This window comes from Cetorhinus maximus, chromosome 22 (assembly GCF_964194155.1).
Source record: "Cetorhinus maximus chromosome 22, sCetMax3.hap1.1, whole genome shotgun sequence".
Classification (NCBI taxonomy): Eukaryota; Metazoa; Chordata; class Chondrichthyes; order Lamniformes; family Cetorhinidae; genus Cetorhinus; species Cetorhinus maximus.
In genome coordinates this window covers 65,744,863-65,765,616 of record NC_135900.1, presented here as the reverse complement: position 1 = coordinate 65,765,616, position 20,754 = coordinate 65,744,863, and the positions used below count along the sequence as shown (strand labels likewise).

At 39.9% G+C, this 20,754-nt stretch overlaps 1 protein-coding gene across 1 annotated transcript in view; it reads right to left on the bottom strand.

Moving 5' to 3' along the window:
- Positions 1-20,754, bottom strand: part of zcrb1 (zinc finger CCHC-type and RNA binding motif 1) — a 60,125-nt gene that overhangs the window by 29,442 nt on the left and 9,929 nt on the right. The window contains exon 3 of the mRNA XM_078568470.1: positions 17,545-17,663. Within this exon, the coding sequence (XP_078424596.1) occupies positions 17,545-17,628 (84 nt within the window). The 5' untranslated portion in view covers positions 17,629-17,663. The remainder of the gene's footprint in view (positions 1-17,544; positions 17,664-20,754) is intronic.

Here is a 20,754-nt window from a genome sequence, read left to right as displayed (position 1 = left end):
TAAAATTGCATCAGCAGTTTGCCCACAAAGATTAAAAACTTTGCTAAGGGATGGAGAGCACATTAAACTTATAGAGGAGATAAGCCATAGATGTGATATATATAAGAAATCCAGAAGGACACTGTCGCAGCCCATAGTGAGTCGACCCTTAGCGAGGGATTTCAATGCAGTTGTGGCGATGGATTTAAAGGTGTAGGATAAAGAAAAGAACATTTTTATTTTGCATTTCGTAGATTTGGCCACAAGGTTTAGCCAGATGACAATCATACACAGTAAAGAAAAGAAAATAATTGTGGATCAGATAATGGAAAAGTGGATAAGGAACGGATTGGGACCACTGGCAAAACTCCTCACTAATAATGCGGTGGGAGTTTACTAACGATGAGTTTCGGGATATATGAAAAAACGTGAATATAATCATTATGAATACAGCAGCAGAGAGCCCTTTTAGTAACAGTGTGTGAAAGGAATCACGTGGTGATAGATGAGATGCTTCGTAAAATATTGGCAGATAGACCAAACTGTAAATTATCAGCTCTAGCGTGGGCTGTCCATGCCAAGAATTCATTGCAGATGGTTGGAGGCTATAGTCCATATCAGCTGGTTTTTTGGTAGAAACCCAAAAAATTCCTTCAGTCCTGATTGATCATTCCCCAGCTTGAGGGCACTACGATTAGCTCCACCTTTTCTGAGCATTTAAATGCACTACACGTGGTTAGGAGAGCGTTCCTTAAAGCCGAAATTTCAGAAAGAATTCGGCGAGCTCTAAGACATAATGTACGCCATCAAAATCTATTTTCAATCAGGGAGACAGAGTATACTATAAAAGAGAGGGATTTAACAAGTAGAAAGGCCCGAGAAATATTGTAGGTAAAGATGGTAAAACAATTATTTTTACAACATGGGAACCAGACTATTTGGGAACACTCATCAAGGTTAGTTGGCATGGACTAAAAATTTGCGTTTGGAGACTGTTGTAGGAAGGGACAAGGAACCATGTACTTATCATACCCATATGTTGAGAGGGCCAGGTGGCTGAAGTTGACAGGGTATCTGAAGATGGAGGCTGTAATTCGGATGACCAAGATGAGACAATTTGCCCCAGAGGACAACTGCTAAAAACTGGTACTAAAGTTACATATTTGCCAGAAGGGACCAGTCAACAGCAGGATGCAACGGTTGTAGATAGAGCAGGGAAGGCCACTGGAATGTACGAAATGAAGGACAGGAGATTGAACCTATGCATTGGGAACATAAAGTATAAAAATGGAAGGCATGGAAACATAGTATCAGTTCAGACAGTGGATCTGGGAGTGAACATGCCTTTAGGAAGAGATCGCGAACTATTGAAAGAACATCTATAAATGGGAGCGGGAGATCAAACAGTAACAGTTCAGAGTGTGATAGAAGGCAGAATAGATGGCGTAGCTTAACAAGGTCAAGGAATATGGCTCAGACTGGTAATGCTACAAGGAGCAGAAGCCCATGTGATTGAGAAGTCTTAGTAGCTCCAAACAAATTAGACGATAAATTAATAAAGGATTAATAACGGCCAAAGCAAGAACTACATAGTTGGAAAGAATTTGGGGTATACACAGAGGTGCCAAATAGGGGATAACCAGCTCTGCCTCTGCATGGAAAAGGTGCTTCCTAATGGGGCTTATAAAGCTGAAGGCAGGTCAGTGACACGAGGGTTTGAAGAAAAATTGGCTGACGAGGATGTAAAAGTACATTCGCTTACAGCAGAACGGTTATGCTGAAGATCTTTTTGGCTCTATTAGCTACAAATGCTTGGGACTGTTATTCCATTGATATTAAAGATGCCTTTTTGCAGGGACATTAACTTCAAAGGGAAGTTTTTCTCTGTCCACCGAAAGAGGCGCCAAACGCAGAAGACACTCTCTGGAAGCTAAATAAGTGCGTAAATGGTTTAAACGGCACTTCGAGCTTGGTATTTCTCAGTGAGCTCAGTTTTGTAAAACAAAACCAAAATTCCTGGAAAAACTCAGCAGGTCTGGCAGCATCTGCGGAGAGGAGCACAGTTAACGTTTCGAGTCCGAATGACCCTTCAACAGAACTGTTCTGCTGAAGGGTCATTCGGACTCGAAACGTTAACTGTGCTCCTCTCCGCAGATGCTGCCAGACCTGCTGAGTTTTTCCAGGTATTTTTGTTTTTGTTTTGGATTTCTAGCATCCGCAGTTTTTTGCTTTTATCTCAGTTTTGTAAAAGTTGGGCTGTCCTCAGTTGGCAGCAGACCCGGCAATTTTTTATTGGCACCATGGAGGGAAACTTACAGGCATCTTTATAATCCACATTTTTTGTGGGGTGGTAGTAGCGAATTTGAAATGGTTGTCATTAATGGGCTCAGAACGGAGTTTAAAATTGGAGGTCAGGCTTCTGGTGCATTGTACATTGGATTGGAAATCAGGCAGAGCGGATCACACGTACTTTTACATCAGCAATCCTACTTAGAGGACGTCAATCCCATTACAATTAGTCATGGTATGGCCTCCCAGAAAGATACAGCGGCTTCTGAAACAGAAAAAGGAACTCAGAAGTTAAATTGGGCAACTCAATTGGCTAGGCAAACAAACAAGGCCAGACGTCAGTTTTGACGTTTTGGAATTGAGCACTAAAATGAACGATTCCAAGATTGAAGAAATCATTTGGGCAAACAAAATATTGACAAAATTAAAAACAGAGCAGTGTGTTTTGAAATTCCCATCTTTGGGTGATGTTAGAAAAATGAAACTGATTGAGTTCAGTGATGCATGTTACGCAAATCTACGTGATAGATTTTCGAGTGCAGGAGGATTTATAATATTTCTCATAGGGGAAAAAGGCAAATGCTGCCCTCTGGCATGAGAATTTACAAAGAGTTTTTAAAAGTACATTGGGCAGCGGAGACTCTCGCCCTTGTTGAGGCAGTAGATATGACATTCTTTATATCAAAGTTACTGGCAGAAATTTTAAATGGAAGAGGGTATGCAGGAACAGTACTTATCAAGTGTCTTATAGATAAGTCACTTTGGGGAAAATGTTCACTTTACGAAGTGCATTAATGAGAAGAGATTATGAATTGACATTACAAACTTAAAACAGAATGCTTGAGAATAAGGAGATTGCCAAGATCCAAATGGATTGATAGCAGCTACCAATCATCTGGCTGCTTCACCAAAAGAGGAGCGAACTCTAAGATGACGCCTTTTTCAGAAGAAAAAATACTCTGTGTGGACATATCTATACATGTGTTCTTTTTTTAAGGAGGGGAATAAAGTGAATATATTGAATGAAAAATATATACTGATTGTTTGTGATTATATAAACTTAAGGATTACTTTTGTTTTAAGAAGAGGGGACTCTGTTTGGGAAGGAAACAGTTAAAGGAGTTCAATTGCTAATTATTAGTTAACAACCTATGTACCCATTTGGTTGTATAAAAGGGATAACAGGTGATACTAGTTCTGTCTGTAGAGAGTCCTATGCACTAAAAATAAAACTCTATCTGAAGTAATCAGTCTTGGTCTTTATTGCCTAACAGCTACTGGAGCTTAACAATGCAGTGATAAGGATTGTCTGGTTCCCTATTGTTTTAGTGATCTTGGCTGAGGGATAAAAATTAGCCAGGACACCAGGACAATTCCCCTGCTCTTCAAAATTGTGTGCCAGGGTATCTTTTACGTCCACCCAAGGGGGCAGACAGGGTTTTAGCAACACCTCATCTGAAAGATGAGGCACTCGGCAGTGCAGAACTTCAATGCTGCATTTGTGTGTCAGCCTAGGCCTTGCGCTCAAGTCTCTGGCTTGGGATTTGAATCCATAAATCTTCTGACTCAACAACAAAAGTATGACCAAGTTACAGTCAACGTCCACCCCACCTCACCCCTCCCCCATCACAAATCAGTGTTTAGGAATGGAAGACTGAAAATTGGAGCGTAAAAAGTGACGTTCATGTTGCCACAATTATTTCCTCCAACTGGTGGATGACATTCTCAACTATAGTTGCTGTTGCTCCCGTTTATCTTTGTATTCATAGAAATTAAAGAAATGAGATTAAAAAAACAATTGCACTGCAAAAATCAAATTGCAAAAGAATGGAAATATGCATGAAAACATGAGCCAAATCCGTTGCCATGAGGGTTTCAGTGAATGGTGTGATATATTATACAATTATTAGTCAATCTCCTGTGGTATTGCACTGCAGACAGAAGTCAAGATCAAGTGTAGTCTTCAGGTGAAGAATTACAGGATAGAAAATAATTAGGCAAGGGAGTGTCGACATAATTCATAGTCATACATTGTCATCTTATATTTCCATTATACATTCCTATGTCCATATGGATAATGAGAAAAGCCAGAAATAACTACATCTCCTAACTGTGACAGCACTGGAGCACCTCTACTGGTTTGATTACAGAATGACATCATAAAAAGTTGCCATTAGAAATGTGATCATCGGAATCTTTAATGGAAAGATGTTGACGAAGAATGTATGCAGGATTTTTAAATATGGCTAGATATACACTTGAATGGTGAAAAACATCTAGCAGTCCAGTTGCAGATTTGGTCCTTTTAAAGTGGGGTTGTGTACAAAGAGAGCATTTTGAGCTGCATTCCAAGTAGTGCAAGTTTGAGCTGCTGATGGTTTACATCTCTGTCACTGGCGTATGAGACTTATTTCACTTTTATGAATCAACCCTTAAGACAGATTGGTACCAATATGTTAAGAAAGTTTGCAAATGTAGGATAGCAACTGTGTCAATTTCCTTCTGCAATCTGATGGATCACTTGTAAAGACTGGCAGATCGTATCAAACAGCATGTCCCAGCCGCTGTTCGCAATGGGCAGGATACAGGCTGTACCCAACCAGCCCTTGCTTGCAAAACTCAAAACAGTGTCCAACAGGTGTGATTCTGCGATTGGAAAACATTTGCTAAATAATCCTCAGTGTGCTAAGAATTGTGCTAACAATCAATTTTTTTAAAAATTCATTAATGGGATGTGGGCTTTGCTGGCTGGGCCAGCATTTATTGCCCATCCCTAGCTGCCCTTGAGAAGATGGTGGTGAGCTGCCTTCTTGAACCGCTGCAGTCCATGTGGTGTAGGTACACCCACAGTGTTGTTAGGAAGGTAGTTCCAGGATTTTGACCCAGCGACAGTGAAGGAACGGTGATATATTTCCAAGTCAGGATGGTGTGTGACTTGGAGGGGAACTTCCAGGTGGTGGTGCTCCCATCTCTCTGCTGCCCTTGTCCTTCTAGGTCGTGGATTTGGAAGCCTTGGTGAATTGGGCTCACAGTGTGGTGCATTTGCGTGTACTGGAAGCTACATATATTAGTACATAGGGCCCTGTTCTTTGCAGACAGAAAGAACATGTACACACATTGTGCCTGTTTGAGCTGAACAAAATAAGTGACATTCGCTGACTCATTCCTCAGGACAATGTCTTGACCAATCAAGGTTAAGCTGCCTGATTTAAATTTCAAGCAATGCTTGGCAGTTGACTGTCAGACACCATCACTGGTACATTCTCCATGGCAATGCCACTTGCCAACCAGTCAACACTTTCTTCACATATAGTCTAAATTGTTGTTTTCCCTTTCCCTTTCCTGTGGTGTCCTGGTGAATGCAAGATTAAAAGCTTAGACATGTCTTTTTTTTCAGCAATACTCAAGGTATTTTTATACAAACCATCAGAAGTGTATAAACTCAATTTTTCCAACAACATATTCAAAGCAAGTCGTTTAACATCTTGAAATTCGATTTTGTCTCAAAATCCCTACACACTGAGGCTTGATCACAGCAGTTGTGTAATATTTATTTCTCTATTAACTTCTTAGAAGCTTTGAAACCCAGAAAACCCTCGTACCAATGAAATGGTTTTAAACATTTACAGAATTTGGTGAAGGATGTTTGGTTTTCATTTTAATCTTATATCCTGCCTATTTTGTGAAGTATTTTCTTTTATGCCCTCTGTACCAATCAGGGTTTCCCTTGCAGAATGAGCAAGGGATCTGCCCTCATGCCTTTGCCAGTCATTACTGGAGAAATAAAATATGCTGGAGATGTACCCTCCAGCTTTTGCTGTTTATCTGGAAAAAGTGTGTGCACACAAAAATTCAACTTATTTTCTCTCCAGACGAGAGCTTGCTATTTTAACCCTTGTCTGGTCGATCTGTCTCCTGTCCCATACAATGCAGTTGACTGTTGTTAAACTCCAGCATGGTTTGCCAAGCCACTCAATTGTAAAACTACTACTACAGAGTTCAGTAAAAAGGAAAATGGGGCAGACCAACCTTTAATGAGCCAGGACATATACCAGAGGACTTAGGCAATCTCACTCCAGTCAACCCTGCAGTCTCCTTAGGTGTGTCCTATTGAAAACATTAGTTGGACAAGTCTAATTCAGTCAGTTAATTACCACCCTATCAGCCACTTTCAATCTTCAATGAAGTTATGGAAAGAGTCATGGACTGTACAATCAAACGGAATCTACACATCAATAACTTGTTCACAAGTCCTCAGCTCAGGTTCCATCATAGCCTCTTGGCTTCAGGCCTCACCACAGCCTTATCCAAAGGTAGCCTAGATGAGGAGTTCATAGAGTGTTTTTGGGATAGTTTCTTAGAACAGCACATTTGGGAGCTAACCAGAGAGTACTGGACCTGGTATTGTGCAACAAGATAGGATTAATTAATGGCCTCATAGGGAAGGCACCCCTCGGTATCATAATATGATTGAATTTTACATTCAGTTTGGAGGGAGAGAAGAGTGGGTCAAAGACTAGTATTTTAAACTTCAATAAGGGCAATTATGAAGACATGAAAGCAGAGCTAGCTAAAGTGAGCTGGCAAATTAGGTTAAGAGATAGGTCAATAGACATGCAGTGGCAGACATTTAAAGAGATATTTCAGAATATACAGAATAGATACATTCAAACGAGAAAAGAAAAACTCCAAGGGGTGGACCCATCATCCATGGTTAACTAAAAAAGTTTAAGATAGTATCAAACTTAAAGAAAAAGCATATAATTGCACAAGGATAGATGGCAGATCAAAAGATTGGACAGGATATAAAGAACAGCAAAGAATGACTAAAAGATTAATATGGAGGAAAAAATTAGAGTTTGAGAGAAAGCTAGCTAGAAATATAAGAACAGATAGCTAGAGTTTCTATAGATAGTTAATAAAGAGTTAACAAAGTGAGCGTTGGCCTATAGAAAGTGAGTCTGGGGAATTAATGGGAAATAAGGAGGTGCCAAATGAATTAAACATGTATTTTGCATCGGTTTCATTATAGAGGATACAAGTAACATCCCAGAACTAGCTGCAAATCAGAAAATGGAAGGAAGGGAGGAACCACCAGGGGAATAATACCGATCAAATTGTTAAAGGTGCAGGTCTGACAAATCCACGGGTCTTGATGGACTTCATCCTAGGGTCTTAAATGAAATGCCTCATAAGATAGTCAATGTGTTGGTTTTAATTTCCAAAATTCCCTAGATTCAGGGAAGGCTCCATTAGATTGGAGAATAGTGACTGTAACTTCTTTGTTCAAAATGGGAGGGAGAAAGGAAGCAGAAAACTACAGGCCAGTTAGCTTAACATATGTCATGGGGAAAATGTCAGAAACTATTATTTAAGATGTTGCAGCCAGGCACTTTGAAAAATTCAAGATAATCAGGCAAAGTCAACATGGTTTTGTGAGAAAGAAATCATGTTTAACCAATTTATTGGAGTTCTTTGAAGAAGTAACATGTGCTGTGGATGAAGGGAACTGGTGGCTGTACTGTAATCAGATTTCCAGAAGGCATTTGATAAAGTGCCACATCAAAGGTTATAGCGGAAAATAAAAACTCATAGTGGAGGGGATAACATATTGGCATGGATAGAAGATTGGCTAGCCAACAGGAAACGGTAGGCATAAATGGGTCATTTTATGGTTGGCAAGATGTGACGAGCAGTGTGCCATAGGGATCAGTGCTGGGGCCTCAACTTCTTAGAGTTTACATAAATGACTTGGATGAAAGGACAGAAGGTATGGTTGCTAAATTTGCTGATGACACAAGCTAGGTCGGAAAGTAAGATCCGAAGAGGACACAAGGAGGCTACAAAGGAATATAGATAGGTTAAGTGAGTGGGCAAAGATCTGGCAAGTGGAGTATAATGTGGGAAAATGTAAAGTTGTCCATTTTGGCAGGAAGAATAAAGAAGAAGCATATTATCTAAATGGAGAGATTGCACAGCTCTGAGATGCAGAGGGATCTGGCTGTCTTAGTGCATGAATCGCAAAAGGTTAGTAAGCAGGTACATCAAGTAATTAGGAAAGCTAACAGAATGTTATTGTTTATTGTGACAGGAATTGAATACAAAGGTAGACAGGTTATGCTTCAGTGATACAGGGCATTGGTGAGACCACATCTAGGAGTACTGTGTACAGTTTTGGTCTCCTTATTTAAGGAAGGATGCCCTGGAAGCAGTTCAGAAAATGTTTACTAGACTAATACCTGCAATGGGCCTTATGAGGAAAGGTTGGATAGGCTAGGCTTGTATCTGCTGGAGTTTAGAAGAGTAAGAGGTGACTTGATTGAAACATCTAAGATCCTGAGGTGTCTTGACAGGGTTGATGTTGAAAGGATGTTTCCTCTTGTGGGAATCTAGAACTAGGGGTCACTGTTTAAAAATAGGGGGTCACTGATTTACGACAGAGATGAGGAGAAATTTTTTCTCTGTGGGTCATGAGTCTTTGGAACTTTCTTCCTCAAAAGGTGGTAGAAGCAGAGGCTTTGAATATTTTCAAGGCAGAGCTAGATAGATTCCTGATAAGCAAGGGGGTGAAAAGATATCAGGGCAGGTGGGGATGTAGAATTGAGGTTACAATCAGATCAGCCATGATCTTATTAAATGGTGGAGCAGGCTTGAGGGGCTGTGTGGCCTACTCCTGCCCCTAATTCATATATTCATATATAGTACATCAGGGCAATATCTCCAGCAGAGATATTCTCAACTGAAACATCCTCAGTAATGATCTCCTCTCTGTTAAAAGATCAAGAGTGGAGCCATTTGCCACCTAATCCAGCTTTCAGCTGCGTTCACAACCGCTCTAATAATTAAACAGCTCGTGGCATCCCAATACCAAATTCTGGACAGCATCCAGACTTGCTTTGACATGGTAGGGAACATTCATACTACTAAGTGGCAAGTTTTACGCATTAAAAGTACCATATAAGTGCACTCCATTGTTGAAAGTCTCTCCATCTGCGAGGCTATGTGATGTGGAGAAAGGAAGGATACAGCTGCAAAAAGAAACTAGTCATCATCCAAGACAAATTGTTTGCTTTATCAGTACTCCTGCCACTCAGCACTAGCCCCTCTTCACCAAAGTGCTCTCTGCATCCAGTTAAGTACTATTTGTAGGACGCAAAGCAGGAACTCACAAAGCTTACTTCGACGGCACTTACTTTTGCTGTGACCTCTACTATCAAGAAAGTCAATAGAGAAACCATCACCAAAACCAGGTACCCCTTTTAAGTTGAGCACCACCCTGACTAGGACAAATATTAGAGTCTTTTCATCGTTGCTGCTTCATAATACTGAAATTCCTCAAATAACATTGTGGGAGTAATGCTACCATGAGGACCACAGTGATTCAAAGATGTGGCTCACTATCATCTTCTCAGGGCAACTAAGAATAGTTAATAAATGCAGCTTTTCCAGCATTATTCATATCTCATGAACAAAGAAAAACAAAACTAAATATTTTCCCAAACACAATTAGAAACTTTCATGCAGGGAATTGAGAGTATCGATCCACACTTCACAACTTTGTAGCAAAGAACAATAGTACAGTGCATGAACACCAAAGTGTTCCACCAAGGGATTCATATTTTTAGTATCGTCACAAAAATCAAAATTTACAAAACACTACAATCACTGCGCCTTTGAAAACTGTTTTTAAAGAAACAATTATAATGTGAACATAAATTTAAATTGATATTTTACTGTATTCCTACATCATTTATGCATTTGTCAAATGCTAAATGATCCTTTTGTAACCAAATGTATTTGCAATATACTTTTATCATAAGATTGGCCAGTGCAACAGGTCTTTCTTGGGAAAATCATTTCATTCATTAGAGTCATATTAATGATCTAGATCTTGGTGTGCAGGGGAGAATTTCAAAGTTTGCGGATTATAAGAAGCTTGGGAGTGTTGTGAACTGCAAGGAGGATGGTGTGGAACTTCATGAGGACATAGACATGTTGGTGGAGTGGGCAGACAGGTGGAAGATGATGTTCAATGTGGAGAAGTGTGAGGTGATGCATTTTGGCAGGAGGAACATGGACTGACAATATAAAAAAAGGGATGAAATTTTGAAGGGGCTGCAGGAGCAGAAAGATCTGGGTGTATATATGCATAGATCATTGAAGGTGGCAGGGTGGAGAGAGCAGTTAATAAAGCATATAGTATCCTGGGCTTTATTAATAGGGGCAGAGAATACAAGGGCAAGGCGGTTATGCTGAATTTATAAAAGACACTCGTTAGACCTCAGCTGGAGTATTGTGTACAGTTCTGATAACCACACTAGAGGAAGGAGAGAGTGCAGAAGATGTTTACAAGAATAGTTCTAGGGATGAGAAACTTCAGCTATAAGGATAGATTGGAGAGGTTGGGGCTGTTCTCCTTGGAGAGAAGGCGGCTGAGAGGAGATTTGACAGATGTTCAAAATCATGAGGGGGCTGGACAGGGTAGATAGGGAGAAGACGTTCCCACTCGTATAAGCATCAGGATAAAGGATCAAGAACGAAAGGGCACAGATTTAAAGTGATTTGCAAAAGGAGCAAGTGTGACGTGAGAAAAAAACTTTTTCACACAACGAGTGGTTCGGGTCTGGAATGCATTTCCTGCATGTGTGGTAGAGGCAGGTTCAATCGAGGCATTCAAGAGGACATTAGATGATTATTTGAATAGAAACAATGTGCAAGGGTACGGGGAAAAGGCAGGGCAATGGCACTAGGTCATAATGCTCATTTGGAGAGCTAGTGCAGACAGGGCCGAAGGGCCTCCTTCTGTGCCGTTAAGATTCTGTGATTCATGGTGCAAAAATGTCCACTCGTGAAGTTATTTCCTTAAAACAACTTTGGCATCAATTGTTTTAAGGCAGTGTGACCATGTTGAAGGACGCAAGTTAAAGCTCCAAAGAGCTCCCAAATCAACCAACCTCTAGAGTAAAGGAAGAATATGAGGTGTCTTTTATTCCCAGCTACTCTCTGACATTTCCAAATCACCAGCTGAGTCTGAAAATAGGTCACCTTCATCTTTCTGGATGAGAGAGATCTGGGTAGTGCGAAAGGGGGATAAGGGAAAAGAGGACAGTAACGTAACAAAAAAAAACTATGCGGTGCCATTTCACATTCTTTTTCTTGCTAATTTGGTCCTCAGGGGTCTGCTTTGAAAAGTAAAAAAAAAACAAGTAAATTAGTAATTTTGCAGATGATGCAAAGCTTTCATTTGTTCATGGGTGTCAGCTTCTTCCCAGAAGGTTGACTACAATGTATCTTCATTTGTCCTGCCCTTACATATTCCACATAGGTCAAATGCATCCAGCCCTATACATCAGTCATCCATTTTCTCTTCTCCTTCCCTCTACTATGGTTTCCACCCATCTTTCCTTTCAATAATTTTCTCAGTCTACTGTGACCAAAACATTACATATTTCGCTCTTGACTGCATAAATCAATTTCCTCTTTATTCCAGCCATTTCCAGCACTTCCTCATTAGTCTGTGTGTCTGTGCAGAACATGTGGAACATTGTCCAGTATATCCACATCTTGAATGCATTCAGCTTATCAATAGTCTCTCTGTTTGTTATCCATGTCTCTGAGGCATATAACAAATGACAAAATGTAGCACCATTCCTTTCCTAAGATTCAGGTTTAGTTTCTTTGATGTTAACACATCCTTCATTCTGACAAAGCTGGTTTTGGATATCTCAATCCTCCTTCAGATCTCAGAATCACATCTCCAATCGTCTGTGATAATCTGCCCAAGGTACGTGAACATTTTCACTTGTTCCAGGACTTGTCCATTTACTTCAATCTTCACTTCTGGAGTTAGCTCTCTACTTATCATTATTGTCTTGGTCTTCTTCACATCCATCCCTAAATTCATGCTCCATTCAGGTGACCAGATATCCCAGTTTTTCACTAAGCGTCCTGATGGTTTTCTCCAAATTGATCAAATATTCGGGTTGTCAGCTCCACTGAGGCCCCTTCCCTTTAACCCGCCATTTGTTTTCAATTTACTGTCAGCAATTCACCAATGGCCACCACAGTTGTTCTGCAGCTAGGAAGAGCAGGAACTCAGTCCAAGGGGGTTATCTCTAACTTCTTTGGTGCTCACGGCTCCATTGCTTATGATGCATTTTAAATGTCCTTATGGCATCCGGCCACTTGTTCAGCTCGCCAGGCATTACTCAACCCAACCTGCTGCTGATGCTCCATAACCATTCTGCCCTACAGCCCTCTTCCTGGACATTCCCATTGGCTCCCACTCCAAAAGTCACCTTGCCAATGCACCATCTGTGTGGCTGCGAGGAGCTATCAATCACTTTACAGTTAGGATGAGCCCATCCCACTGGACTGGCTGGCATCCAGAGCGATATGTTTATAGCAGTTGACTCAATTGCACAATTAGTCTTCTATTAAACTTTACAATTATTTGATTAATTAGGTAAATCACCAGTAAAGCTGGAGCAGGGGTACGAATTGTAACCCAAGTATCTGATATTCAAGATGCACCTGGTACAAACGCATACATTTGTGGAAATGACATTCAATGATAATTGATAAATACTCAAATGCAATCCTCCTGCTGCATGCTAACACAACCTGCTCATGTGTTCAACTGCAACTTAATGGATTGCTGGCAAAACTGTTTAGTTACTTGTTCATAATTAGTGTTATGACATGGCAGATGATGTGTGCCAGGTGGATCAAATCCACGAGGGAAACTTGATCACGCGGTTTTACAATTCGTATTTATTTTGAGGTGCATGCTCTGAGTTCAGAAGTAATAAGTCCACCAAGGCTTAAGATTTTTTAGAAAACCAAATTAAACATTTATTAACAAAAGAAAAGATTTCAAGCACAAGTCTACAAATTACTACTATAATAACTCCTAAAACTCCTAATTAATTTGACTTCCAGCTACACCACCATTAAGGCAACAGTAAAACAAAAATGGATTTAAACAGATCCAGGCAAGTCAACACAATCCCTGGACAGTAGAATTCAAAGTGGCTTTTCCCAGCTTCGGTTTCTGTACACAGCAGCTTAACGCACAAATACTGGAGGCTTTTCACACTTCTGGTAGATTTTGCAATGCCTTCTCTGACACATAGCCTCTTCTCCTTTATACATGTTTCTACCTTTTAATATAAATCCTATTGTTCCCATATGTCTTTGGAACTTTACGTTTCTCAATATAAATTTTTTCATGATACTAATATTATCAGTAACCTTTGGGAAAAATAAACACACTGCTTGGCCTAGCTTCTCTGGCTAGGTGTAACATCCTACCATCTCTTTGAAATCCAAACTACCCTGATTTATCTAAAAATTCTCCTCACCTCACATTCTAAAACTTCAGCTATGTTTGCGTATTTAGCATTTCAAACCCAGCTTCTTTCGATAAATAAAAACCTCCAGACCAGCTGTCTCCAATTCAATTAAAACACACACACACACACTATCCAAACCCCAGTATTATCCTACTTTTACAATAATATTATGACAATTATTATACTTTCATGACAATTAGTAGTTTCATTGTATATTGTTGTTTGTATAGAACTAGAGGCATGCAATATGTAAAATTACAGCAAATTGAAGCAGTATGGTTCCATGAAGGTTTGACATGTGTTCCGGGGAAGAAATATTAGGTTAAGATTAAATTGATTGGGCACTTCCTGGTGACTCAAGGTCAATGGAATCAGGTTCCCAACTCTGGCTGGACATATTCTGGGAGATGTCATCACATAGCCTCCCCCAGACTCCTGCCATTGGTCACCCAACATGTCAATCATCAAGGAGCCCCATCTTCCCAAGGCTTTTCAATGTGCCCTGGTTTTGACTTTTGAAATTTTGGTCACCCTGTATTCCACACTCCTTGCTTTCTCACTTTGTTTACAATTTCCTGTAGTGCCCCTTCTAGTCCTGCAGTCAACGCAGTGTCAACTGCGTATCTCAAGTTATTGATGTTCAACTCATGAAGATTTCAACTTGGTAGATCTTCTATGTCTCTGAAGATACGTGCAGTTTGAACTACTTTGGGGACATTAGACATCCCTGATGCACTCTTCCTTGACTAGAATGACTGAAAGGTTAACCAAGAGAAAGAAATTAGAGTAGGAATTAGCTAGAAATGTAAAAATGGATAACAAGAGTTTTACAGGTATTTAAAGAGGAAAAGAGTAGGTAAAGTGAGTGTCGGTCCTCTCGAGAGTGACAGTGGGAAGTTAATAGTAGATAATAAGGAAATGGCAGAAGAAATGAACAAATATTTTGCCTGTGTGTTCGCTATAGGGGATACAAAAAATATTCCAGTAATAGTTGCAATCAGGAGATGACGGGGAGAGGGGAACTTGGTGAAATTCAAATCACTAGGGAAACAGTACTGAGCAAATTGATGGAGCTGCGGGCTGGCAAGTCTCCGGGTCCGATGGACTACATCCTAAGGTCTCAAAAGAGGTAGCTAATGAGATAGTCGATACGCTAGTGTTAATTTTCCAAAATTCACTAGATTCTGAAAAGGTTCCATCAGACTGGAAAGTAGCAAATATAACCCCTCTACTCAAGAAGGGAGGGAGGCAGAAAGCAGGAAACTATAGGCCAGTTAGCTTGATGTCTGTCGTGGGAAAGTTGTTAGAATCGATCATTAAGGAGGCTATAGCTGGGCACTTAGAGAAACTGAAGGTAATTGGGAAGAGTCAGCATGGTTTTGCGAAAGGAAAATCATGTTTAACTAATTTATTGGAGTTTTTTGAAGGAGTAACATGCGTGGGGGAGCCTGTAGACGTACTGTACTTGGATTTCCAGAAAGCATTTGATAAGGTGCCACGTCAAAGGTTATGATGGAAAATAAAAGCACATGGTGTAGGGAGTAGCATGGATAGAAGATTGGTTGGCTGGCAGAAAGCAGAGATTATGCACAAATGGGTCTTTTTCAGATTGGCAGGATGTGACGAGTGGAGTCCCACAGGGGTCTGTTCTGGGACCTTAACTTTTTACGATTTACATCAATGACTTAGATGGGGGGAGTGAAGACATTGGCAGCTAACTTTGCAGATGACACAAAGATAGGTAGGTAAGTAGGCTGTGAAGAAGACATGAGGAGGTTGCAGATGGATATAGATAGGTTGAGTGAGTGGGCAAAAATCTGGCAGATGGAGTTTAATGTGGGAAAATGTGGAGTTGTTCACTTTACCAGGAAGAACAAAAAATCAGTATTACTTAAATGGAGAACAGCTGCATAATTTTGAAGTGCACAGGAATCTACGGTGTTCTAGTACATGAGTCACAAAAAGATAGTAGACAGGTACAGCAAGTAATTAAGGCGGCTAATGGAATGCTATCCTTTATTACGAGAGGAATTGAACATAAAAGTAAGGATGTTATGCTTCAGTTATACAGGGCATTGGTGAGACCACATCTCGAATACTGTGTGCAGTTTTAGTCTCCTTACTTAAGGAAGGATGTAAATACATTGGAGGCGGTTCACAGGAGGTTTACCAGATTGATACCTGGAATGAGTGGGTTGTCTTATGAGGAAAGGCTGGACTTGTTTCCACTGGAGTTTAGAAGAGCAAGAGGTGAATTGATTGAAATATGCAAGATCCTGAACAGCCTTGACAAAGTGGACATTGAAAGGATGTTTCCTCTTGTGAGGAAGTCCAGAACTACGGGACGCTGTTTTATAATTAGGGTCAGACGGAGACGAGGTGAAATTTTTTCTCTGAGGATTGTGCGACTTTGCAACTCTGCCTCAGAAGGTGTTGGAGGTGATGTCATTAAATATTTTTAAGGCAGAGGTAGGTAGATTCTTGCTAGGCAAGGGAATCAAAGGTTATCGGAGGTAGATGGGAATGTAGAAATTGAAACACAAGATGATCAGCCAAGATCTTATTGAATGGCAGAGCAGGCTCAAGGGGCCAAATTGTCTACTCATGTTCCTATTTCTTATGTTCTCCTTTAATTGGGAAGCTATTGCAAAGCTAATCAAGGTGATATTCTATATAGTTTTAAAGTTTTAAGTTACAGGAGGATCTGAATGTACTTGCGTATTGGGAAGACAGATGGCAAATGAAATGAAGTGCACAAGTGCTTCAAATAGGTACAGAAAATCCAGGAAGGGACTATTACTTGAGGGGAAAGAAAATAATGTGTATGAAAAATGAAACACATCTGGAGATCTTGATTGACAATAAATTAAAGTTATTGTAACACTACTCAGTGGCAGTGAATAAAGCAAATTAAATGTTGGGATATAATAAAAAGGGTAATACTGAACCAAAACAATGGAGTAATTAATGACCTTTATTAAATCATTTATGGGACCACACTTAGAATACCACATACAGTTCTGATCACTGCAGTAAACAAAGGATATGGTAGCTATTGAGGGTGCAGAAGGCAACTGGAATGATAGAGGAAATAGTGTGTTTGGGTTATGAGGAATAATTATATAAATTAGTCATGTTCGCAATGAAAAAGAGAAAGTTAACAGGGGATATGGTTTTTGCTTTTAGGATTTTAAAGGAGCTAGATAATGTAGACAAGGCCAAGCTGCTTCTGTTTATCCAGAACAGTAAAAGCAGAGGACACAGTCTACACTCGAAGGAGGCAAATTCAAAACTAATCTGCAGAAATTATTTCTATGTTACTTTATTTATTCTCCTGAAGGGCTGACTTCTTCATGCAGTACAGCCTCAGAGGGGCCTCTCACTGCCAAGTACTTTACCCATGGATCTCAGTGTCACCACTCATTGGAAGGTGCATCACAGCCAAATCTATTAGCTCTTGTGGCACTATTTGAAAAGGAACAAGATGCTCCTGGTGCCCTGGCCAACCAATACAATTAAATACAGATTTGGTCATTAATTTAATTTCCTTTTCTGGATCTTCTGGATCTTTGCTGTGCTTAGTTGCATAATAACAATAATTAACTGGCTGTGAGGTACATCCTGAGGACATGAAAAGTTGCAAATAAATACAGATTATTTCTTTACTGCTGTCCCAGCTGAGATTTCCTGGAGAAAAGGCCAGGATCATTCCTGGAATCATCCTTGCTACTGGTTAAACTGCAAAAGCTTAGGAGAGCCTCTAGCTTCACATTCCAACAGTGCAAGTTAAAGAAAGCATAAGCTTCGTGATTTTAAAAGTAAATATCCTTAAGAGTAAAGTGCACAGTTGAGTACAGTACCATACTTTAAACATTTGTTTCAACACACCTATAATGCATACGACTGTTAAAATAAGTTTTACCTTGTGCAGATCACTGTTCGTCAGTGAAAATGGCAAGTTGGATACATATACTGTGCTTTTGCTTGGCGCCAGTCCACCACTCATTTTTTTTAAATCCGAAATTCTTCCTTCACAGACAACTGGGAGAAAAAAAAATCACAATGGAGAAATAAAAGGAAAATTCAGTTAATTTTTAATCTGATGCCAGTAGCTATACAACAAGGGAGGATAAATATTTAAGTGCATGCATCTGTGAAGGTATAACACTCAAGACACTTTGAAGCAAGGATAATTAAGTTTCAGCTGCGTTTTTTGGGTCAATAGCACTTACAGGGTTGAAAATGGAAATTGGACAGGCAACAGCTTTCACAATAATGAGACAAAGCTCTGGACAGTGGCTGATGAATTATTCAAGTTAGACTGTCTTCCCACTTTTACTGAACACTGAATTGGAACTAATTAGAATATATCAAATTTAGATCACAGAGCAGCATTATCTGAGTTTTATGGATAGAACTGTCATCTTAATTTTTTAACCTTTCAGCTGATTTAACAAATAATCTTGGGTTACAAAGGCTTTTACAATTGTAAATAGAAAACTTCCACAAACAAGGCAAGGGTATACTCCAGCAACAATAATGCTTTGAAACGCATTACCAATATTATACTTTCATTTACAAGTTATTTTGGTAAATCAGAGTTACAGCTTCCAAGAGATTTCTGAAGTTTTTTTAAAAGCACTATAACTTTCCCCAACTACCTCTGTAAATTGAAGGTTGTTCATATTGTAAACAAATGCTCTAGCACCAGCCCAAGTATTCCTTTCTCATTTTTAACTGACTTAAATAAAAAAAGCGATCAGCAACACAGGGTAGGAAATACACTCCTGCAGGGTAAAAAGGTGCTGCTCCAAATCATCTTGGATTACAGTCAGCTTGACTCAGTTGGGAGTACTCTCATTTCAGTCAGAGGACATTGGTCCAAGCCCCACTATGGAGATAATCCAGGCTGCCAAATAAGTGCATTGTTGGAGATGCCATCCTTTGGTGATATATTAAACTTAGCTCAGTCTGCTTGCTCAGATAGATATGGTACTATTCAAAAAGTGGGGAAATTTCCTAATGTTCTGATTATCTAATCCCCCTGACTCAAACACCCCAATAAAAGAAAAACCTGGTCATTCATTTAAACTAACATAGAACCAGGAGACCAAAAAACACCTAGTTCCATCTAGTTCACCATCTACATTCCTTATAATCATGTGGTACAACAATAATGGAGTTATTCATGGATAATGATTGATGCAAGGATTAATTAGGATACAACAGGCTCTCAATTTTTCAACTAGTAAGAAAAGCTTTGGGAATCATGGGTGCAAAATCACCTGTTCCATAGATTAGGGACAAAAACAGAATTACCTGGAAAAACTCAGTAGGTCTGGCAGCATCGGTGGAGAAGAAAAGAGTTGATGTTTCGAGTCCAACATGACCCTTCAACAGCAGTTCTGTTGAAGGGTCATGTTGGACTCGAAACGTCAACTCTTTTCTTCTCCACCGATGCTGCCAGACCTGCTGAGTTTTTCCAGGTAATTCTGTTTTTGTTTTGGATTTCCAGCATCCGCAGTAGCTTTTTGTTTTTACCATAGATTAGGGATGTCAGTGGCCGATGACAAAAAAAGGTCTGAAAACTTTTGTGACAAGGAATCATGTAAACATTATAGCATAAAGCGACAAAGTCATGGGAGCGTGAGGGGCCAGAAAATTATAGCACTGAAAAGGGAAGGAGACAAAAAGCAGGAAATTATAGGCCAGTTTGCTTAACATATGTCATAGGGAAAATGTTGGAACCTATTATTAAAGGTGTTCTGGCAGGGCATTTAGATAAATTCAAGGGCATCAGGCAGAGTCAACATGATTTTGAGAGGAAAATCATATTTGATCAATTTACTGGAGTTATTTTGAAGGAGTCACATTTGCTGCGAATAAAGGTGGTTCCCCTTTATCCACAGGATAAGGTTACAGTGGAAAATAGAAGCTTATGGTGTGGGGGATAATATATTGGCATGGAAAACAAGGTAGCCATAAATGGGACTTTTTCTGGTTGGCGTGATGCAACAAGTGATGTATCAAAAGGATCAGTGCTGGGGCCTCAACTTTCTACAATTTATATAAATGACTTGGATGAAGAACCAAAGGTATGTCTGTTAAATTTGCTGATGATACAAATATAGGTAGGAAATTAAGTTGTGAAGAGGACACAAGGAGGCTACAATTGTATATAGATAGGTTAAGCGAGTGGGCAAAGACCTGGTAAATGGAGTATGACGTGGGAAAATGTGAAATTGTCTATTTTGACAAGAAGAATGAAAAAAAAAGCATATTATCTAAATGGTGAGAGATCGCAGAGCTCTGAGATTCAAAGGGATCTGGGTGCCCTCGCGCATGAATCGCAGAAGGCTAGTGTGCAGGTACAGCAAGTAATTAGGAAAGCTAATAGAATGTTATCATTTATTGTGACAGGAATTGAATATACAAGTAGGGAGGTTATGTTTCACTTGTATATGACACTGGTTAGAGCACATCTGGAGTACTGTGCACAGTATTGGTCTCCTTATTTAAGGAAGGATGTAAATGCATTAGGAGTTCAGAGAAGGTTTACTAAACTGATACCAGGAATAGGCGGGTTGTATTCTGAGGAAAGATTGGACAGACTCGTTGTATCCACTAGAGTTTAGAAGAGTAAAAGGCAACTTGATTGGAACATATAAGAACCTGAGGGGTCTTGACAGGGTGGATGTGGAAAGGGTATTTCCTCTCGTGGGGGAACCTGGAACTTAGGGTCACTGTTTACAAATGGCCATTTAAGACAGAGATGAGAAGAAATTTTTTTTCTCAGAGGGTAGTGAGTCTTTGGAAAGCCCTTTCTCAAAAGGCAATGGAAGCAGAGTCTTTGAATATTTTCAAAGCAGAGGTAGATAGATTCTTGATAAACTAGGGGGCGAAAGGTTATCAGGGGTAGGTGGGAGGTTATAGTCAAATCAGCCATGATCTTATTGAATGGTGGAGTGGGCCCAAAGGGCTGAGTGGTCTACTCCTGCTCTTAACTCGTATGTTCACATGCATCATCTGTGGTGAAATGAAAATGTTTCTAGGGCACTTCAAATGGGTGGAATTGTAAAAGTACCATGAGATGAAAGCATTTTTGGAATCTGAATCTAACAGCCACCTGATC